The sequence below is a fragment of the Enoplosus armatus genome, chromosome 14 (genome assembly GCF_043641665.1).
Source record: "Enoplosus armatus isolate fEnoArm2 chromosome 14, fEnoArm2.hap1, whole genome shotgun sequence".
In the NCBI taxonomy this organism is placed as follows: Eukaryota; Metazoa; Chordata; class Actinopteri; order Centrarchiformes; family Enoplosidae; genus Enoplosus; species Enoplosus armatus.
Window position 1 is genome coordinate 5,005,369 of NC_092193.1, and position 23,944 is coordinate 5,029,312.

General features: G+C 41.8%; 1 protein-coding gene across 1 annotated transcript in view; it reads left to right on the top strand.

Annotated features, from left to right (window-relative positions):
* The window catches only part of kirrel1b (kirre like nephrin family adhesion molecule 1b), a 63,564-nt gene extending 49,042 nt beyond the window's left edge, over positions 1-14,522 (top strand). The window contains exons 6-15 of the mRNA XM_070918919.1: positions 368-473; positions 1,192-1,340; positions 1,911-2,038; positions 2,535-2,661; positions 4,698-4,798; positions 8,253-8,469; positions 9,913-10,020; positions 12,111-12,238; positions 12,827-12,901; positions 13,884-14,522. Coding sequence (XP_070775020.1) covers positions 368-473; positions 1,192-1,340; positions 1,911-2,038; positions 2,535-2,661; positions 4,698-4,798; positions 8,253-8,469; positions 9,913-10,020; positions 12,111-12,238; positions 12,827-12,901; positions 13,884-14,522 — 1,778 coding nt within the window. The remainder of the gene's footprint in view (positions 1-367; positions 474-1,191; positions 1,341-1,910; positions 2,039-2,534; positions 2,662-4,697; positions 4,799-8,252; positions 8,470-9,912; positions 10,021-12,110; positions 12,239-12,826; positions 12,902-13,883) is intronic.
* Positions 14,523-23,944: the final 9,422 nt, after the last annotated feature.

The following is a 23,944-nucleotide window of genomic DNA, read 5'->3' on the forward strand; positions in this document are numbered from 1 at the left end:
TTCTCCTAAAGCGGTTCAGCAAGTTGATGTTCTATATTTTGTGTTTAAAAGGATTTCCCTGAAGAAATAAGGAATCATTGCTCACAAGGAAACTGTAGTTTGAATTTTCTATCGAGAAGATTGATGTGTTTTTCCCAACCAGTGTAGTTAGTAATGACTGGGAGGATAACAATAGAACCAGAGCTGTGTTTGTACGGAGGGCTGTGGAGAAGTGGGGACACCAGATTTTATTGTGAGTTTGTGTGACTTATTTCATGTGGGAAATCAATCCTCATGCTTCTTGCCGCGGCTGACATACAACAGTCATTCACACAATCATTCAGTTTATCTTTAGTTGCACATTGAATATGTGTCTTTCCCTGTGTAGACCCTCCTATGGTGACGCTGTCCATCGAGCCTCGCTCCGTCCTGGAGGGCGAGAGAGTCACCTTCACCTGCCAGGCCACTGCCAACCCTCCCATCATGGGCTACAGGTCTGTACTATTTATGTTATTTCTTACTTTGGCAGCATTGTTGCAGCTTCATGTGCAGTTAGGGTGTGATGGACTTTTTGATGGTGCTCAGTGTTTTTTAGAGACAGTGTTTCATTCGGTACCTGCAGTCCAACATTAGGAGCCAGACTGCAATTCTGTTTAATGCCAATAGATTTTCTTTCATCTGTTCCAATCTTGCTTGTAATCACTATCTGGGGGTGATCCTGAATTGTAATTTCTGCTTGCAGGACGGAATTGGTGAAAGTATTGAACATTTATACAATTAAGCAGTGACTTTTATCTTAAGTGACAGCCCTGAAGCAGTGAAATTGCTAAATGCTGGACTTAAACGCGGTGGTTTCAATCTGAGCTTTGAGACTCCACCACAGGGTCCCAGTGTGGGACCACTGCCAGGTACTTAGGCACTAAACCTATTGAGTGTATATTAGAATGTCATCTAATGGCAAATGTACAATATGGTTATATGATTTTGAGCTATATATCTGGCAAGATACAGTATGGATGATTTCTTTAACTTGCAATTATTCCCTCAGGTTTTGACACAAAGCCTTTAAATGTTAGTTTAATAACTTTAATTGATAATATAAAAAACACTCATTGTCTAATAGTTGAAATCCTATAATGTTTGTCTCCTGACATAACTGACATAACAATGATTTGTAATGCTTGAAAACTCTGGGATGTGTGTCTCTTTCAGGTGGGCAAAAGGTGGCGTGCTGCTGGAGGGGGCCAGAGAAAGTGTGTTTGTCACCACGGCAGATCACTCCTTCTTCACCGAGCCCGTGTCCTGTCAAGTTTTCAACGCGGTGGGAAACACCAACGTCAGCATCCTGGTGGACGTGCACTGTGAGTAGAGTGTAAACGCTCCTGAGCTCAGTTGTACTCTGATGAACATGTATGTGTCCTAGTAGCTATATTTGTCAGTATATGTTTGAGAAGCCACACACTATTCTCTCTGTTCTGATCAATTCAACAAAGCCTTATGGCATTTGTTGTCAAAGCCTGTTCATAAACAGAGTAAAAAAGTAGTGACAGTATATGTAATGAAACAGCTTTAGTGAAAATGTTTAAATAAAACAATGAAAGAATAGAGAATTAAAGGAGAAAGAGCAACATGTGGCAAACTAAAACCCATCTTTATGATAAGAGGTTATAATCTGCTGCCAGCTGCATGAACAGTTTCACCACAGAGAGTTTGAATAAGTTCCACTCTAATAAGTTCTACAAGACATTTGGGGCAAAATGTATTTTTAATTTTTTTACATTTTGGGTATTCTATTAAAAATAAGACTACTGTCTCCACTTTTTCAGTTTCAGTTTCAATCATTATTCCCTGTCTAGTTTTTTAGCCACTCGGTGATGACCGAGTCTGTACTTTATGTGTACTGGGGTTTTAATTCTCTTACTCTCTTTCAGTTGGCCCAATACTGGTGGTGGAGCCCAGGCCAGTTACGGTAGATGTGGACTCTGACGTTACTCTGAACTGCAAGTGGTCTGGCAACCCCCCTCTCACACTCACCTGGACCAAGAAGGGCTCCAACATGGTGAGAACAAACCATCAAACCTTCCCCTGACCTTTGACCTTGAAGCCTACATTTTATATTTATGTCTGATTTCAGTTTTTATTTCACTAAAATGTCATTTATTCAAATTTATACAAGAAGAAAGAGAGAGTCAGAAGAAAACATATTAGGATAAATCCCATCCCTTGAACTGCAGCCAAATCCCCGCCCCCCCCCCAACCTATATTACTGTAATGTCTGAGACCTAGACTTCATAAATGTTTGCTCAGTTGTAAAGCAGATGATTTGAAGTAAGACTCCGTCTTCATATCTTAAATCTTTAATTCATGCCTAACAAGTTAAGAAAAGCTCCAGGAAAAAACTAATGGAGCCGGCTGAGTAAATCAACATGTTTTATGAATTAAATATAGATCTTCCTCCCTCCCTCCCTCTCCTAGTCTGTCTGTCTCCGCTCTCCACCTCACAAATCTACTATCCGGCTCTTTTTGCATACTGATCCTTGTGTGTGTGTGTCCAGGTGCTCAGCAACAACAACCAGCTGTATTTGAAGTCAGTGAGCCAGGCCGATGCAGGCCAGTACGTCTGCAAGGCCATCGTGCCCCGGATCGGAGTGGGAGAGACTGAGGTTACACTCACTGTCAACGGTCAGTTACTATCCAATTACTCTGCTATTAATAACAGTGCTGATATTAGCAAATGTCATAAAACATGTAGAACAGATCTTCCTACGTACAGCAAAGCCTCGCTTCTGTGTCAAACATGGAAGATGAATTACAAAACCGCATGGATCTGCATGGTGTGTTTGTTTAATGTAGAATCACTCTGTACATCATGCATATATCTGTGTCTCTCAGCTGAAGCCATTAAATGTACAGAGTACTGCGTGGGCCTAGTATTTCTGTCGACCTGGCCTGATTCATTCCAGCCCAAGCCTGACCCAAACCCAACAGCTAATATTTCAGCCCTAAACAGGCCCAAAGCCAATATCTCAATGTCAAAACTATCTGCCAGAGAGACCAGCAATTACTTAATAAATCAAAACGGATTCACCAAGAACACAATGACGAAAAGGCCGTTCACAAAGGCTCCTTAAATCTTCGCCAACTGACAAAGTGCAAACCTAAAGGGGGACGGCGACGTACGTACATTGCGAAATATGTGGTGATGAAAGCTTGATGAGCTAGTGATTACTGTCACACTCGTCCACTAACCGGACAGCATGTTAAATGGTAAATGGTCTTCACTCATATAGCTTTTCAACCTTTTCAACGGTTCCCGAAGCGCTTCACAGATCAGGTCTCATTCACCCACTGATGGCAACCAAGCTGCTGGCCTCCATTAGGGTTCAGTGTCTTGCTCAAGGACACTTCGACATGACAGGGATCGAACCCCCAACCCTGCTCTACCTCCCGTGCGACAGTGCTAACCACTGCACCACCATGGATTTGCGCCATCCACTCCTTTCTCACAAATGGCTGCAATCAATGATGCATCGCTTTTGTGGAGCTGTTTATACTCCAGCAGAGGAAAGTTACTGGATGGCGCAACACAGCTCTCTGTTTTGGTTTCTCAGCCTGTGTTTATATGTAACTTGACGCAAGAGGTTAACCACAGTCCCGCTGTAGATACCTATGGCAACGGTTTAGATTTTTAGTTCAACATCGGATTGCAGCTGTTGATATCATCACCACAACACTAGACGCATCATACATGATCAGGCCGTATCGTGCATTAATTACTTTCCTCACAATAACTGGGTTTACAGTCTTTCATTTATTTTGTGATACACACATATATATAACAATACATGTAAGGAGTTACATCCAGGCAACTTATTACTTATTTATTTCACCATGACCGATTACTGAACAGGAGACTACTGCTCCGCAATTGTTGTGTTTATGTTCATTCATTCATTGTGCAAAATGAGTGACAATATTGCAGTGAGCAGCTTCCAGCGGAGATGTCTTTGCTGGACATGTGTTACCGAAAAGCATCAAATGAGTCTTTCTTCGACTTCCTTGTGGTATCTCTGCGGCCACCAAAGTCCTGTGATTTTGTCAGACTTTTTAGGGGGCCCACATCAGCCATGGCGTAGCTCTGAAGTATAAATCCACCTTCACTGTCCGTTTGGCGAGATGATTTGCAATTGGTCAAGAGTGAACTCGAAAGTTCAAAGTTAGTGACTGACCTCTCAGTCAAGCTGCCATAGCTGTCGCTACAGGCAACTTTGTTCTTCCTGTAAGCTGACTTACAACAACCTGTATGATTATGTCGATCTCATCCACGCTTATCTCTTTTTTTTTTCTGTGAATGGATTCTAGCTCCGGATCATGAAGGTGTTTTTAATCCCACCTGCAAAGCTCTGATTGGCTTGGTTGTTTTTCCAACTGGGAAACAGACGTCAATGAGCTCAGCAGCTGACCTGCTTCGAAATGCTGAAAAAATCATAAATGTGTGCGGTGATTTAGAGGTCTGGAACCAGGCTGTCAAATATAAAGTAAAATCCTCTCCCTGGTGGTCATGGTTCTTGTAGTAAGAGTTAATGTGGTCATGACTTGTTGATTTGTCGCTGGTTCAACGTTAGTGAACTTCTCAAACCGTATGATTTGTTGTAGTAATCCTCTTATGTCTCTATGTGTCTCCTCCATCTCTGTCTCATCCTGCCTCACTCGCTCAGGCCCCCCGATCATCTCCAGTGATCCAGTCCAGTACGCTGTCAGAGGGGAGAGAGGAGAGATCAAGTGTTACATCGCGAGCACCCCCCCACCTGATAAGATTGTAAGTGCAAGTCCTTGGAAGTTGTAATCTGCTGCAGAGGTGCTCGACCTTTTCAGATTGCGTCTGCCTCAAACACAATCCTGATCACAGCAACTGAAAACAAAACGTTTTTTTTTTACTTCCTCTCTTTAGCTTGTGTTCACTAGCTAAACGATTGGCACAAGTGGCTTTGTTCTCCAACTGTGTCACGAGTATGTGAGAACGATCTGTTCCTCCGCTGTGGTGGAAGGTGTGACTCATCAAACAGCTGCTGTGGTGTTTGAAATGAAAGAGGAGACACACAGCACAGCACACATGTTCACAGTGTTCAAGTGTTTGAGTGCGGCAGATAAGAACACGCCTTCTAGGGTCACCACATGTTTATTAAAGTATTAAATAACTGTTTAATGTTCGGATAGTCTAGGGGGAGTGCGTTACATCATTTTTTGAAATATGGAAATATTGCAAAGACAAAGGTAATATAAAAGTAGGAATCCCATATCCAGGCAATCACCAGCTGATCTGTGACGCAGCAAATGTTGTAATATCTTGTTTGCCAGTAGACAGTATTAAAAACTCAACCTTCTAACTTACAGCATTATTAGAAAGCATCCAGCATCCTTTGTAGTTTTAATGACATGGATTTTATTTTTTCTTCTCTTAGGAGCCTGTAAGACACTCAGGTCGTAGCGATTGTCTGACATAGTGATTGTCAGTGTTTTGCCTCGGTCACTACTTGTAGCTGTTTGCTACCCTTCCAGGTACCCCTGGTTGGGACTCACTATTGTAAGACATGTCAACTTTCCCAGTCATGTTATTCACTGTCTACCCTTGAGACAATCACATTTATGCCCTTCATTGACCACTTGTCGATGGGTTGTGATCAGTCCAACCAAAGATGGATTCTTCCTTCTCATTTTGTTTTATTTTGCTAATTAAAAAAGCCACATTGTCCGGCAGAAATATGTTTTTTCTCTTTTACTATCCTGTTAATCCTCTTGTGACTCCTCTGATGTATCACCTTGGTGGGTTCTGGCCCGTTGAGCCGCTGGTCTGGAGGTTAGAGAGCTCTGTTTGTGAAAGATTTGAATCCTGTGAGTAATATTTTTCACCTCTTAAACAACTTTAAAGGTGCACTAAAGGTGCTCCTCTGAGCAGCGCTGAGGTGTGCCTTCGTGTAGATGTATGATTGTGAATGTTTTGGACACATTTTCACCTGAATTGTCTCAATTTTCCACAAAAAAACGCCATCAGAATATAATGAAAGATGCTATAATCACATACAATTCTACATATGGTGGCTTTAAGACCACTTAGAAACAGTTATTTAGCTATGCTCACCATGAAAGGGTCAGTGTAGCATCCATACCACCTTAATTTTGGTATGAATTGGACCCACCAGCCAAAACCGTTCCAATTCACTGATCTGTTTCAAAGTGGCAACCATCTTTTCTTTATAGGAAAGTGGTATGGTATGTGATATAAACCTTTTAAAAAAGGGGGAATATCAGAATGCTGGAAAATGGAAAGAAATCTAGTAACGACATTTGAGTTTGAAGGCTATGAGTGAGAGGGAGAGTGTGGGGGTGAAACAGATTGAAATGAGAGGGAGAGAGATGGAGGGAGAGTAAAATTCTGTACCTTTCAGCGTCAATTATCCAATTGTACAGTGCCGACATGACAGAAATCAGAGCTTTTAGGAAGCTTCAGCCCCCTGCTGCACTGGCAGAGAGCTCAGAGCGTATAATGTGATACGACATTATAGTCTCGGCTTAATGCAGAGACACAAGGACTTATAAAATATGGAGTATGATGCTGTGTGTGTCTGTGTGTGTGTGTGTGTGCAAAAGAGGCAATGAGAAATTGAGAGGGAGAGACAGAAATACAGACAGTGGTGGTGCAAAACAAAATTATTGTGAGAAAAGGCGATAAAGAAAGAAAGTGAGGGATTTTGAGGGGCCGACTGTGGGGACAGAAAAGACGTGTTATGTAAGATTGTCAGAGAGAGAAAAAAAAAGCTGACGATTTGGGGCTTTTTTTTTTTTATTTCTCCTTCATCCACTCTTGATCACATTCTCCTTTTTCCTTTTTTTTTCAAACCAGGTTAAAAGGTACATTAGCTCAAACATATGACTCTATGTATATTTGATGTCGCCTTGCTCCATATTTAATACCCTCAAATTTCAAGCTCAGCAGATTTTAAGTAGAAAAACCTGCTTGAGTTTTTATCGCTCATGTACACTTGCTGCACTCTGTGTGTGTGTTCTGGTTTATTTGTGAGGAATTTCTTTCTTTCCCAGCCTGAAAAGTTGCTGCACAAATTTTAATTAGGCATATACTGCACCAGGAGAAAAAGTACCATACCAAGGTGTGAGAATATAATTTGTTTTGCTTAAAATATATTTCCTGCCCAGACTCGCTTTAGTCTCTCTTAACCTTTCTTAACACCAGCCCATCTGTTCGCTGAATGTTTACTTGTGATTATGCGTGTGTGTGTGTGTGTGTGTGTGTGTGAGTCTTGGTTAATACTACATAAGATAAGACAAAGTGAAATTAGCATTATTGATCCCTGAGGGGGAATCGGGTGATTGCAGCAGCAAAGAGTTTAGATAAAAATCAAATAAAACATATTGGAAATTGCATCTTCATCACACTAATACAGAGCTCCTATCGGCTTGAAGGACTTTTCCTGCTGTGTTGATTAGGAACAGATTTATAGATTTACAAATGTTTTAGCGTACAGATGAACCAAGCCTTTGATCTTAACTTAATCCTAAACTGACGTACACCTGCTTTACCATTTTAATGCAATCCATTGTTAAGTGGCAGATCACATGGAATGAGGTTGAGAGCAAGTTTTGCCTACAAAGTGGCCATTGATCACATGTATGTGTTCGTGATAATGATAAAACTTTATTGACCACATTTAAATAATGCTTTAAAACACACAAAAGAGACGACAGTATGATAAAAAACACAACACCAGGTCAAAAACAATATAAAGGATATAATTAGTAGATAATCTATGATTAAATGTATAGGTAAAACATAGATTTTTATTTATTATTTAATGTTTGTATTTGTATAGGGACAAGTATGTAGCATAAATCAATGCCACACACCACAGCATTTACAAGCTAAGCTAATTTGCAATGCCCGTCCGTAGATGGGCCTTAAAACTCAACAACAAATACACAAGAGACAGTACAAAACACAAACTCAAGAACAGGTATGTACGTACATTAAAAACACAAAAGGAAAGTAAATAAAAGACTACAAAAGCACCTTCATAATATTGCTTACTGTAGCTTTAATGTAAGACTAATGATAAAACTTTATTGACTACATATAGTGTGTTGTTCCATCCTCCCCTCTATTATTTGTTCCAGCTCCACTCAACAACATCTAAGACCAATGCCTCCTGTTCAATTCAGACAAAAATCTAGACGCTAAATAATCCTTCTGTGTGTTCCAGGTTTGGGCGTGGAAGGAGAACGTGTGGGAGAAGGAGAAGGGCACCCTGATGGAGAGGTACACTGTGGAGCAGAGTAAACCTCCATCGCAGGGCGGGGCCGTCCTCTCCACCCTCACCATCAACAACGTCATGGAGTCTGACTTCCACTCGCCCTACAACTGCACCGCCTGGAACTCCTTCGGACCCGGCACCATGATCATCACCCTGGAGGAGACGGGTACGGAAAACGCAAAAAAGGGAGGATTGTGGGTTGAATATGGCAGTGCAGCATAGTCATCATGTCGTAGTTAGTCACACAGTTAATGAGTGCTTTTTCTGGTGTTTGTCATCATAACAGAGCAGATCAAGACAAACTCTTCTGAAGTATCATTAACATCATGTCGACAGTTGTTGCTCCACTTTAAGTGACAAATTAGTCGACGGCAGCAAAGTGTTTTATGGCAAATGATATTAGGACCATCATACTGTAACTAAGGGTTTGGTAAATTAAAGGTACCCTGTGACGTTTTTAGCATTAGTGACGCTGCTGAGAAATGTTTTGATAAGTGGGTCCACGTATTGTTTTTATGCCATGTTCTATTCGTGGATGTATTATGAGACGTGGATGCAGGACTCCGGGATACGGCTCCTATTCATTCCCAGAGCAACTTCTCCTGGTTTGCTTTGTAGCGCTGTGTTTTCATGCAGAAAGATTACAGTCATAAATCGGCGTGGTTTCATAATTCATCATACAAAGATCATTCATTCCTTCATTGGGCATTTAAGTTGTGCTTTCAGCAGTTTTACAGACGTCACTTTTATAATAGCAGCCCATGAGGAAATGCTTTTGGGCCATTGGGGATATTTTTGTTGCCTATTGGGACATTTGTACTAAGGCTGACTTTCCACTCCAGCTCTCTGAATACATCCATGGTTACACCTGCACATCCACATTTGGCAGCAGTAAAGACTCTTAAGAGGCATCACATTAAAGAAAAGTCTTTAAAGTATGCACACGAGCACATGAAGGACACAATACAGACTGCAAATGTTTCATGAGGAAGGAAATTGATTGATCTCATTTGTTAGGTTCACAATAATGTATTTTATTGAAAAACAGACTGTAAGAAAAACAGCGTTTGTTTACAATCTTTAATGTCCCAGATTAAGATGCTCTTCTCTTTCTTACAAACTGAAGTGCCCTTGAGCAAGATTATTACGCAGTGGCCTCAGCTGGAGGACAGACAGATAGTTCTAAGTCCATTGTGGATGGTTCCACATTTTATTTTGAGAACTTGGTACGTCACGTTACATTGAGAAAATGATTTCTTCATGCTCTGTCAGTCTTATCTGGCTCTTATTCTTTCAGCTGCCAGATTTCGCAGGCTTCAGAAAATCTACCAAAACATCTTCGAGAGAAAAAGACAGAGAGAGAGAGAGAGAGAGGGAGAGAGACAGAGCTTGGATTTGTCCTCACATGTACACCAACAGCGTTTTTTTATCCCTTGTCTGACTCGCATGCCTTATCAACATAACCAGCCCTCAGAGATCCAGTATTAAGCTACTGTAGGACACAACAGGATTTATGCTTAAACGAAGCAACATCCGTGCAGTTTTTCTGTAACAATGAGGCAGCAGCTGTCCCTCAACCCCGACCCTTTTCTGCTTGTGTTCGTTTCAGATATTGTTCCAGTGGGAATTATCGCTGGTGGTACGGTGGGCTCCTCCATTCTGCTGCTTATGTTTCTAGTGGCGCTCGCCTTCTTCCTCTACCGCCAACGCAAAGGCAGTGAGTGCACACACTGGTTCTCTAATGTGTGTGTGTGTGTGTGTGTGTGTGTGTGTGTCTGCCCCAACACACACGCACACACATACTGTATGTGTCTATCAGCCTTTCTTTCATCCACTCTCCCTATCTGTCATTCTGCCTCTCCACGTTTGAAGAAAGGAGCACATGCCAGCCGAATAGCATTTTATTCAAATGAGATTAATGAATATTCATATAATATGGCAAACTGCCTTAAAACGCCTACTATACGTTTCCCTTTTTATTCTACTGACATGGAATTGTATGATTATTTTTCAAATAAATCGTATTTATATGCGGCTCATACACTAGATAGAGTACATAAATAACAGAGCAGAAAACAACAGCATTTCAAGGTGAATAGTATTTAAATGATGGATTCCTATATGTTATTTCAACAGCCTACGGCAATCCAATTAGCATTTATGAACACAAACCACATTTCCTCAGACCAGAGCTAAGAACATGTGGAGTCTTTAAGTTGTTTAGTTTTGAGCTGCTCCATAGCAAAGTGGTAAAGACAATGAAGGTGACTGGCAGAGTCCCCAGAGGGATTTTCCAGGGATAAGAGTACGTCTTCTGGTTCAGAGCTGATAACACCACCGCAGAAAAGAGATCGTTTAAAAGTAGAAACTTAAACAAACTCCCCAGATAAGCGGTCTCTCATTTGTTATACGATGCAGCTCAAGACTTCACAGATTTAAATCTTTACTTTTTGCTTTTGGAAGAGAGTTTTTCATGTTGACAAATATTGACTGGGGATGTATCAATTAAAATGAGTAGTGTTATCACAAGGCGATGTTATAATAATTTTCAGGGTACTCAAAGACATTTTACATATGTTAAAATGGTCATAAAAAGCAACATACTACAAACATAAACCACACAACATTAATCACACATTAAAAGCACATTTATCAAAGAAATATACCTGTTTATTTATAAATCCTTTTAACTCCTTTTAATGAAATGACGTAAAATGTGTTTAATCTCTACCTGTGCGTATTTAACCTTGTGCTGCCGTAGCCTTTATGTTAATGTGACAGCACTTGATTTAGACGTCAGATGCTGGAAGTGTTACGGAAATATTATTAAGTGCAACCTAATAAGATTGCCGTCGTGACTTTTATATAAAAGTGGCTCTGGCGATTAGTCAAATATGACACATGTAAATTTGCCAGCACATGTACATGTACAGTAACAAGGTGCATGTCTGACAGGGGCTTAAAATGCTGTAGATTCAGCTTTTTGCTCAGATTATTGTATCTATTTTTCTGTTGCATGTAGTATTTTTGGTCAATGCCGAAACAAAGAAATGTAGAGAAATTTGTATTAAATGATTGCTGAATGTTTTCACCACCTTCTGCTCCACCAAAAACTAAGATGTATTCAAATATTGAAGAGACTACATTACAATACTGTTGATGATTTCTGAGTGATAAAGTCCTCAGATACCTTTTTCTGGCATTTGAGACAAAATGGCCTAATGCAGCATTAAAGAAGCTTTTGTTTGTAGAAAAATAAAACAATCCCACAGTGTCTTTTTCAAACCGCCACTAGGAGTCCCACAGTCAGTACAGGAGGGGGCTTAACGTTCATGAACAGAATATTGGCTTTCAGTCCACGTTAAGTGCGTGCATTTAAAAAAAAAAGTATCATCAACAATCATAAAACCTTCTGACAGAAAGCAACAATATTTGTTCATGTTCATTCAGTGTTCTTCATTTTCAACCCTGGGGCTTCTAAAAAGACGGTTATGCCAAAGGAGCGTGCAGTTTTCTGACGTCTCATTTCCTCACTGTGAATACTGAAGTCCTCAAAATTCAAGTCGCTACCTCTTTCTGCCTTTTGAGGCTGCCAGCTTGCCAAACTGCTTAATGCACCATTATCAGCTGACAGAAATAAGAGGAACGAAGCAAATAATGGACGGGACAGAGTCAGACGAAGGCAGCATTAAACAGAATGAAGTGTCGTTGTTTTTGCAGTTTTGTTTAAACCAGACTGTTAAATAAATCAATAACACATCTTGACGTTGACCCAGAATATGACTGGAGGTTGTGTTTTTCTTCCAGGTCGCCGGGGTGTCACCCTCGGTAAACCAGACATCAAGGTAGAGACGGTCAACAAAGAGACCCACAGCCTGGAGGAGGAGGCGGCCGACGTCTCCACGGCAACCCGAATGGTCAAGGCCATGTACTCCGTGAGTCTGAGTCACCGGGGGCCGTGGAGAGGAGGTGTATGGGTCAATGGCCTTAAATGTATTCATACACCGACACAAAGGGCGACATGGCAGGAGAGGCAGTCACACACATATTCACACTTGAAAGTACTCAGTAAAACACATACACACATACACACACAGATACACCGTGAAGTATGGTACATACACATACAACCTTGTGAATACACACAATGCAAATGAAATTGATAATACACACACATGAAAGCACTCACAGAAATAACAGACACCAACACAGACACATATACACACACACTCTTTAACATTGTGCTCCTTTTAGAAAAGCGTTCAACCCTGGAAGTCCCAGAGAATCAAATCGACGAGACTCCTTTGGATCGGTTTTAAAGTTCGGTCCAAAACTTTTTTTTCTAACAACGAACCGTTTCTCGTCTTCCACTCTCTTGGGATGAAAAACCTGAAACTCTGTTTTCCTCTCCCCTCCCTCTCTTCCTTCTCCTTTCCTTTCTCACCCTCCCTCTTTCCGTGTGTGTGTTTCGTTGTTTGATGGTTTAGTTTCTGCCCTCTGTTTCCCTCTCTCCCTCCACTCAGCCGTTCAAAGACGACATGGACCTGAAGCAGGACATCAGGAGCGAGAGCGACACCAGGGAGGAGTACGAGCTCAAGGTGAGATGGCTGCTCACATTTTAGCATTTTGACAGCATCTTGAACTATATCCTGCATGGTGCACAGACATATCATGTGTCATCAACTTTGTGGTCGTATCCATCAATAAGTACCAATTACCAGTTCCTGCTTTTTCCTCAGGTTCGACATTTGCATACGAGTTAAAAGCTTGGTTTTCATTGGCCTTCCCAGAAACAGATATTGGTGATTATTTTTGCGTCATTTGCAGGATTCTGCTGGGTCAACCCCTCATTTTGGTTTCCTCAAGCAATAGTGGAGCTAAAATCTCCTTATTATGGGGTTTTAATCCTCATTTTCACAAACTAACCAAACCATAGAAAGAAACAAACAGATTCAAGGCCTAAGAGAACTTTTATTCCAGAATTAGCTGGAGCTTCCTGTCACCTTGCATTGGAAACCATGTTTATCCCGGTAAAGTTGCATCATTATGTCTCGCGTTCATACACACACTGTGCGCTGCATCACTCACACACCATTACATTTTTGGACGTAGCATGAACAACAGCACGCCACCAACTGCACCGACATCACCAACCACATCAGCCTGCAATGTGACTGACAGTTTACAGTACATACAGTATGAGAAGTATGTAGTATGATATAATCGGAGACACGTGTAAAGAGTCACTTTATTACAGAAAATGAAGTTGAGTCCCTATCTTTTTCAAATTTCTATTTAAAACATGCTTTCATCAGAGAGCTTATCCTGATTTGACTTAAGTTTTTTACTGTATTTAATGTCAGTTGTGGGTTTTTTTTTAATGTTTTGTTGTGGATGTAAGAAAAATGCCATAGTTCCTGGGACTTCTACAGTGGAGCTCCCAGTCTGTCTTTGTGATTGACGCCCTTACAGAGCTTTATACTGTACGGCCAAAGAACTGCCATTGCTTGCGTCATGTCAAGCTAACCCGACCAGTTGTCAATCGGACTGAAAGACTAATATTCTCACCTCTGATCACAGGATCCAACCAATGGCTACTACAACGTCCGAGCCACCACCCACGATGAGGCTCGCCCCCAGTCCCGCGCCATCCACTACCAGGGAGAGTTTCGCTCCCCGAACCCAAACAGTGGACCAGCCGGTGCCACTTCCAGCGGACCCTCAGCCGCCAGTGGTGCTGTTCCCCCCAGCGCAGTACCAGGCTCAAGGGCAGGCTGCTACGACCCCCGCCCACCTTCCAGGATGTCCCATGCCACCTACGCCCAGTTCAACACCTTCTCCAGGGCGCCGCAGAGCCAGCAAGCCCCGCCCAATCCAGCTCTTCAATCACCTGGAGATTACCCCGGAGACTGCGGCCTGCTGGAAAGCACAACCCAGCTGGCCTATGACAACTACGGATACCCCTCCCAGTATCCCAGCTACCGCATGGGCTTTGCTCCACCCATAGAGGAAGGGCCAGCCTATGAGATGTATCCAACAGGACAAGGGACCGGGCCGGGGCCGGGTCCGGGTCCGGGGCCGGGTCCGGGGCCAGGGCCGGGACAACAAAGTCCTGAAACAGGGCTGGGGCAGTATGGCAGCTCCACTCGCTTCTCGTACTCGTCTCCACCCTCTGACTATTCCCAAAGACACACACAGCGGATGCAGACTCATGTTTGAGAAACACACACACACACACACACACACACACACTCTTTGACTTACTTTTTGCAGCAGCAGTACTTATTACACACAAAACAAAAACATGCATAAGTATAAAAATAAATTACGTAACATCCAGTGCATGGAATTTGGTTCATTTTTGGAACCAGTAAAACACCACAACAATGCACAGCAGTTAGCAGCATCGCATATAATACAGTTAGCAGCAATACATGTAACACATGTGCAAAGCGACGTTCACAGACATTTGCGCAGACCCTCTGTTGCGTGCAGTCTTTATGCTCCAACAAAGGCAACAGCGAGAGACACAATCAAGAGAAAAGAGACAAAAAGAGAAGAAGAGCACCAGGAGCTTGAGGAGGAGCAGAGGAACCCTTTTCTTCCTGCCGTCCTTGTCTTGCTCTTGGACCATCACATTTTCCTCCCACCTCTGTAAATAAGTGCAAATGGAGATTTAGGTGATTTTAAAGTTATTTCCTGGTATAAACCTATACAGTGCGATGCAGTACAGTGACCTACAGCAAACCGCCCTGTAATCCACACTCTGACTCTCACATATTGCAAAAAACACACGCATACACACAGATCTGTAAAGACTTGTTTGTTTCGATGTATTGCAGCAACGGGGCAGCTTGGACTATAAATATATTTGGCACTTTTTGATCCGTTTTCCTCACTAAAACCTGCCCAGTGGCCATTGCTTACAAGATCTACCTTGATTTATGTGGGACAGAGCTTCTTAAAAGTGGTGCAGTTAGTGACCAGAGTGCCAATGCACACAAACTATTAAGGTGTGTCTTCTTTTGTAACGAGTGGACAATGAGACGCTCTGGACTGAGAGGTTTTGTACGTGCCACATCTGAGACGAAAGGAAAGGAGTGGTAGCAAGGGCCTCTATATGCTCATTCTCCTTCTCATCTCTCATTTTTTATCATCATGAACATTTCACTCGAGGTCAATGCTGTATACAGTATTTGTGAAACGAGGTGCAGCGGGAGCGCTTTTTCATTCAATGAATTTCTGCAATTTGTACAAAAAGATACCTCCCCTACCCTCAAGTGTCAAAAAGTCATTTGTTTCTCTCACTTGCACAGTAGAATAGATTTTTTTTCCATATTTATACCGAAACGTATGAAAAAATGGCATTCAGAAACATTTTATAGTATTTTTATAAGGAGTTGTGGACCAAAGGTTCAGCGTTTTGGGTGAAACTCACTTTTTAATGTGTATGTGGGCGACGTGGTCGTTATTGGAAACGTTTTGAGTTTCTTTAAAAAGCGACGGATGGTGTTTTTAAAGTGGATGTTGTAGATTTAAATTAGAAAATCTGAAGAGCTTCTTTCCAAAAGGATAAATATCCAACAAGGGGAAATCTGTTTGGTGGATATCTCTGTTTGGCGTGAAACTCTTTCTTTGACTTCCAGTCTTCTGACTGGACTGCCTTTTTCAAACGTCGACGACATTCAAAATGATGGATGGAGAACGGGCAGCTGCTCACTTTGAGCTGTGCTGTGAACTTTGTAAGCAATGAGAGGGTTCAAGTGTAGTCCAACATATCAAAAGAAGGTACAGAGGCTTCTATCTAGCTCATATGGTACTTTGTACATTTATATGTAAGTATATTGGTTTGTTCACTGCAGCAGAACATTTTGGTGGTATTTTATGTCGGACATTTTCCCATTACATTGTGTCGGCTTTGGTTCGTGTGATTGGCCTTTAACCCCACAGGTTCATAATGATCAGTGTTTAAAATGCTTCGACTCTCCGCTAACCTCTAACGATGGATGCAGCTACTGTACAAGTCCTGTGTTTTAATGTCCACCGCCCCACTACCAACATTTTGAGTTATTATAAGTAAGAAGTTATAAAAAGGAAACCTTACTTATAGAAAAAGTTGTGGAACTGTGGATGAGCCATTGACCCAGCGTCGGTTTTAAGACATTTATTTGACAGTTGTAGAGAACTGAAAGCTTTGACTGGCTGTATTTGATAGCTCCATTTTTATTAGCATGTTACAAACTCACATCTCAAGGGAAACAAACACAGACATCCGATTGGCTGTTGATGAGCGGTGAGCACAAGAAATTAAGTTTTGGCCAACTTATGTGAGATATTTCTCCGGATGTTTACCTCTACAGGATTTCATTTGACTTGCAGCCACTTATTTATAGTGTTGCTCGTAGTGTGAACGCTGCACTGGAAACACTTGTCGAAAGCAGCTTCTCGTGCTTGAGTAAGATGAAAAACAGTCGGCATTTCTGCCATGAAGTTCCCACCAGTTGTAGGATTGGTTCATGTTTGCACACTGAGCTTTGTTAGTCATATTGGGTTGCACTCTTCATCGTACCACAACTTCACCTTTTACGGTGACAATCGTGTTGATTAGACTCCACAGCAGCAGCAGCATCAATCTTTACTATACTGAGCTTGAAATTATGAGGTTCCGTCGCCAATGCAACTTCTTTTCTGTTTTCATTTTTGAAAGGACTTTTTTAAACTTGTTTTGGCAGCCACCAGGAATTGCTTTCGACATTTATTTATTTTTACCTTTTCTTAAGGGCACACCCCCACTCGTATCTCTAACATACGTTTTTAAGCCGTGAAAACTGATAGCAGACGAGGAGGTGCTTTACAAAAGACCAGAGGCTGCAAAGGGAAGCCAGACGTCTCAGCACCTCTAGAGGTAATCATTGAGTCTTTATACTTATCAGCCACCCAATCAACCCCTCACAGATACAGGATATTAAGGTAATTTTGTCCTAAGGGGCAGTAAATTGTATTTATTGCCCCTATTTTGAATAAACACTTTCAGAAAGGAAACCACAGCCACGCCATTTCTGATTAGAATATCAGATGGAACCTGGTAGCTCCAAGGTCACTATATAAACCATTTCTGTAGTTATAGAGAGAAGAACGGCAGATGGAGCACCCTTTTAAATTTATATGGTTATCACAGCCTTGGTACTGCATACAATTACCTCTTTACAACCATTTTACAGAGTTGTAGCTGTGCAGTATTTTGCATCTGACTTGAAATGACCTTGTGTGGAATGAGTAGATTTGACACGGAGGAGGTACTGAGGCCAACAAATACACGGCCAGGCCATCCAGGTACTTAGTCATTACCTCTTAACTATTTACAGTCTGTTGACAGTGGGGACATATAAATATGTAAAAGACACCATAGATGCCAAAAATGCAAAACACATGTTTAGATTTGGTTCAGCAATGAAAAGAAATGCGGTTTAGAAGGAATCTGGAAGTTTTTACTCCACCAGGTTGTTGTTTCATGTCTTTTCCCCTCTTTTCCATACGTACCTCTCACAGCGGTGTACTGATGCGCTTTACTTTCTGCTCTCTCCCGTCATATTAATAACCACCTAGCAGCTTCCAAATTTAGAGGTTGAACCTGTCTTTTCATGAAAAGAAAAAATTATCATAGCAACATAGCAAACCATTCTCTCATAGCTTTCTTCCAAATTTTCTTCAAGATGATAACATATGGAGTAGATATAGCAATCTAGCTTGCATTACTGTGCGTATGTTGGGGGGATGGGAGTCTGTTTTCAGAGAATATATAGCTTCATAAGCTCATAACATCATCCTCAGTGTTCATTTATTTCTCGTTTCTTTCTTTGAAAATCAGTATTTTAAGTCTTATTTTCTTGGTATTACTTTGTGTTGCATCACCAGTGAAAGAAAAGTGTGTTTAAACTTTTATACACAGTATTTTATTTTAGTTTGTATGCATTGGAAAGATGGGGCTCTGATTAATCAACCCAGCGAAAATAAGAGAGGGGTTATGTGTGGTGTCTGTTGCCAAAACGAAAGCTCAGCCAGGCCACAAATAGCCAAAACTCTGTCTCAACTAGGCCAACCCAGGCTAGAACCAGGCCAGACCCACAGCTAACTGCTCTGTTCCATGCTGTGCTGTGCTGCGCCATCCCTGGCCAAGACCGACTCAAGTGTCCATTTTTACCTTGTGGAGTCTTCAGTGAGTGCCAAAAGACTGTGCAAAAAAAAAATGAACTGAGCAGATAAACAAATGCAGCAGCCATTTGTGTTGCCATATTGTGTTAATGTGTATGTATGCTCATAGGTGACAGTGTATGCATGCGTGGGCTACTTGTCTCCACACATGCACATTTACTGTATGCGTCCATCTTTGAACGTGTGTGTGTGTGTGTTGTCATACCATTATAAATGTGCTGGGACCACTGGACTGTAGAAATTAGGGTTTGACTGATTGTTCTGGGAAAATATCAGATAGATCAAGCAGTAATGTTGTCACCTGCCGGTATGATGGAGGTTCCTCCTGACCACAGCTGCATACAGATAGTCTCTAAAACCTTCAATGAAACTTGATTTCCTCAACAGATTGTATTAATTCATTTAACGATCACATTTGTGAAAATATGATTGATTAAAAGGCAGTATTATACTGAATTGTTGTTAAAGTTATAATCCTTAAGGTTTTTATCCCATTTTTGATACTATTCACGATATCAAAATGATCAATATAGCCATTTAATGTATTTCCATTCTGTAATTGCTTCTCTATATATTAGCCTTCGATGTTACTGGCAGAGTCCGCCTTGTTGGCGCAGCATTCAAATTGCATATCATTTCACATGGAAAGACCAACGAGCGCACACATTTCCTTTAATGCGGAAGACAACGTTGGGTCATGAGTGCAGTGTTACTGTTTCAGATGACTGTTGTCTTCCTTAGTCCTCATTGAAACAATGTGATGCGATGAACCCGCAATGTTTGGGTGTACTGTTAGCCAGATGGACTGGTCCCACACCTTTAGAGGTTAAGCTGGAAAGAAACAACAGACAAATCAGAGCTTTGGAGGTGGGATCAAGGACAGAGACTTCATCTTCCTGTGCCTGCTTTAGCTAGAAGACTAGCTGCTTTCATGAAAAAGAGAGACAAGAAACAAGTGCGGATGAAATCGACGCAGCTTTACAGGTTGTTGCAAGTCCACTTACAGAAATAACTCTTAAAACAGCATATTTCCTCAGTCTTTGTGAAAAAGGTTAATTGCTCCTAGCCAGCGCTAGGAGGGCTGAAATCTGAAGGATTATAACTTTAAACTGCCTTAAAGAGCTGAAAACAGAGTTCCATCTACATTTTATTGTCAACTAACGCTTTAAAGGCATTTCCACCCTTCCAAGAAGAAGTTGGAAACGTTTCATACTTGTTTTTGGTGATTTTGAAGGTGTTAAATATTGTCAGAAAAGAATCTGAATCCTGTATCAGTCAAACCCTAGCATGAAGCGGGACAGCTGGTGAGACAGAGAAAGGAGACATTGCGTGGCCTAAGGACACGAGGAAGGAGGCGAGGTAGTCCGCTCGCCCCTCATCCAGCTGCCGAGCCTGTCTGCTCTCTGAAACAGCTGCACGAGTGAACAGGATTAATTGATGTTGAGCTTGTTATCGTTACACATCTGAAGACAATGATCAGTACAGTGAGAAGGATTCCATATTGCACTTGAGTGGAGGTGTCATGTGGGTGAGAGAGCAACAGTGCGGGTTTTCAAATAAGCATATATTCTCCATACTCCAATTTAACTTTTTAGTTTTATCCCTATATATTGTTCACATGTGTATTATGTTCATGTTGGCTTTGAGTACTTGTTTATCCCTTTTATTCAAGAAAAAAAAACTGTACAAAACATACAAGATATTATTAAAATGTTCCTTTATTTTCATGTTTCTCTGTTTGATTTTGTTTTCTCAAATTGTATGTAATTATTTTTCCACAGTATAACAGAAAATAAAAGAAGACACGGCTTTCATAAGAACAGCAGCAAAGCCTCCTTTGTTTTGCATTTATTTATTAAGCTGAATCCTAGTTTACATAGAGTTTGTCTTATTATATATTATGTATTTTTATGGTTTCAACTCTTTGAATGAAGTTTGTACATCACACATCCCGCTGTTTATTCAGGTCAAACTATGAATGTGTCTATGTATAACACACAGGCACGACGGCATACAGAGTATTTACCTGAATCCGAGTGTGACAGTGGAGCTCGGAGCACAACACCGAGACAAACGTCCTCTCATTTAAAACTCACTTCTGGTCTGTCCTCCTCTTCTCCCCTCTTCCTCTCCTCCTCTCCTCCCTTCTGCCTGATCTCTTTATCATTCCTCTAACGTTCTGCTTTGCTCCCGTCTTTCTCCACTTCTACTTGTCTCCCCTCTTCTCTTGCGTCACCTTGTCACTCCTTTTCACATATATTCTCCTAATGTCCTCTGCTCATCTTTCCTTCGACTTGTCCTTACTCCTCCTGTCCTGTCCTCTCCTCCACTCTCTTTCTTCAAATCATGTTGTCTGTCCTTCTCTCACCTCTCCAACCACGTCTCCCTTTTCCCTTTCTTCTTCTCTAACCTCCTTTCACCATGTCTTCTCTCCTCCTCTCCTCAGTCCCCCTTTTGCTCTTCTGTCTCATGTCTCCTTTTCTTTTGCCGTTGTCCTCCTCTCCTCTTCTCTCCTCCCATTTCTTTTTGTCAGTCATGCACTTACCTCTACTTCTCTTCTTCTCTCCTCTCACTTCTCTAACCTTCTCCCTTCCCCTCTCCTCCTCTCTTTGATTTCACAATGTTTCCTCTCCCCTCTCTTTTCGCCTCTTTTTCCTCCCTCAACCTCTTCAGGTCTCCCTTCCTCATCTTCTCTTTCCTTTCCAGCCTTGTCCAACTCTCCTCTCTCGTCTTTTTCTTTCACTTCAGTCCTCAGTCCTCCTTTCTCTCTTCTTCTCTCCTCACCTCACCCTTCTCAGGTCTTCTCTCACATCTCAAACCTCACCCTCTTCTCCTCCTTTCTTTCTCTTCTCTGTCCTCCTTCTCTTTTGTCATTTCTCATCTTGTCTGTCCTCCTCTCTCTCTTCTCCTCGTCAGTCTACCTTTCATCCCCCATTCCTCTGCTCTTCTCCTCTAGCTATATGTCCTCAGTTCTTCGTTCATCTACACTACCCTCTCTTCTTCTCTCCTCTCCTTACTCCTCATTTCACCCTTTTTTCTGATCACCTCTTCACCTCATGCTGTCAGTCCTCCTCTCACCTCTCCAACCATTTCTCTCTTCTCCTCTCCTATTTTGTCTTCTCATTCCTCCTTTCACGTCTTCTAACTATCTTGTCTCTATACTCCCCTCTTGCCTCATCATTGTAGTCCTCCTCTGTCCTCCTTTCACCTCCTCTGCCCTCCCTCCTCTTCTTTTCTTCTCCTCTCCTCCCTTTAGTCCTCCTTTCACCTCTCCTACTATAATTTCTCTCTCACCTCATGTTGTCAGTCCTTCTCACATCACTGCAACTTTTTCCTCCTCTCCTCTACTTTCATCTTTCCTCTCTTCCTTTCTCCTTTTTGTCCTCAGTCCTCCTCTCACTTCTCCTCCTTTCAGATTTTGCAGTAGCTCCTCTTCACAGTTCCACTCTCACCTCTTCAACCTTCTCCTCCTTTCCCCCTTTCCTCTCATTGTTCTCTTCCCTGCCCTCCTTTTTTCATTCTCTCTTCTCAATTCTTCTTTTCAATTCTCCCTTTTCCTACTTCGCCGTCCTCCTCTCCTCTCTGCAACCTTTTTCTCACCCGCCTTCGTCTCGTCACTCCTCCTCACTCCTCCTTTCACCATTTCTCTCCTCAGTCCTCCTCTCCTGACATGACAGGAAAAATGAGGGTGGAGAAAAAGCAAAAGCAAGAAAGAAATAACAGATATGGCAGGAAAAAAGAAAGAGAAGGACAGAAAACAGACAGGGCGCATTAGAGCCTCCCTTCCTCATCTTTACTTAGTGTGTAATAGTGATTATCCTCTCCTCTCTCCTCTTGCTCTCATTGAGGAATAATGTCTGGAATAACCTTCAGCACTGCACTCCCGACTCCAGTGGACCCCCCCCCTCACCACCACCACTTCCATTTTATCCCCTTGTTCACATTTGAAGCGGTCGTTGTATGGATTATGGCCCCTCTCATACTTGGCACCGCACTCAGCGCCTGAGATATATTATCATATTAGTGGAGAATGATGTAATGCATTTCAAGACATTTGTCCTTCGCACACCCTCTGTCCCTCCGCAGATGATGTCACTGGCTTTGTGTCTCGGAGGCAGAGAAGTCGTCAAGTGGGTTGTGTGTGTGTGTGGGGGGGGGGTTTGTTTGATGCTGTCGCCATCTTGTGGTGGGAGAGCAGTTTTGAGTGATGAGTGGAAAAGGAAGGGAAGGGAGTAAATTAGGATGTAGGCAATTATTTATTACTGAACCAGAGGATAATGTGACTCATAATAGATGTCCTTGGTGTAACTGTACCGACTTGGTCTGTTGGGTCAGGGACTGACGAAAAGAGACTGACACTTTGGGTGTGACTTGATTACAAATCAGGGTTTGAGCGATATGCATTTTTGAAGCTTGTTTCCAATGTCAATAATCTTTGAACTTGACCATTTTCACAAATAAAATATATTTAAATTTAATTAAGAAAAAAAAAACAACCCGTCTGACATCCATCCGTCGGCTATACCCACTTATCCTTCAGAGGGTTGCGGGGTTGAGAGACAGGGTACACCCCGGACAGGTCAAAAGGAATGAGTGTGAGGAAAAGAAAACCAATAAGACTATCCAACCAGTATTTAAAGCCAGTATATCGTTGGTCATTTATAGGATTGAGATCAACATCTCTCTTTTGACAGAGATATGAGAAAAAGAAACATTCATGGTCAAGAAGAATAACACAAATAAGGCCCGACAAGCAACAATCAAATGACAAATAGTTCATCAAAAACTTTACAAGAGGCATAAAAACATCGGACAGTCAGGCTTTGAAATCTCCAAGGGGACTGAAATAACCTAGCTTGAGGGCAGTCTGCGGTTTACATAAATATTTGATCAAAGAAGCTGCATCACATCACAAGGGAGGACGTACCCAACAGTGTTTACATACTGATGGATGGATATCAATGTTTACACACTGAGGAACAATGCTTTTTGGCACTTAAAATAACATAACTGGGGTGCTATAGTTAAAGGTCAAACTCAAGTCCAATTAACACTGACCTTTCTACATACATCCACAAAGCCTCATAAATCACACTGATCGGCCTTTAATTGACGATCCAAATATGAAACTCTGTTGTGATCTCGGAGGCTAGACGTCCAGATTTTGAGGGATGATATATTTAAACGTTGTCCTCCAGTTTGATAAACAGAAATCATTAATTTGCCCGATGCTAGTAAAGCAGACTGTAACTGTGCTACTGACTGTCACTGAAGACACCTTGTATCAGGAGCAGGTTTGCAAGCTGGAATAAAATATCAAACTACAAAGATATTACACAAATCTACTGTAACTGACATGAATAAATGAAGTGGATCACAATGAGGATTCCTGGCTTCATAGTAATCTTTCTCTTGTGGAAGTCTACATT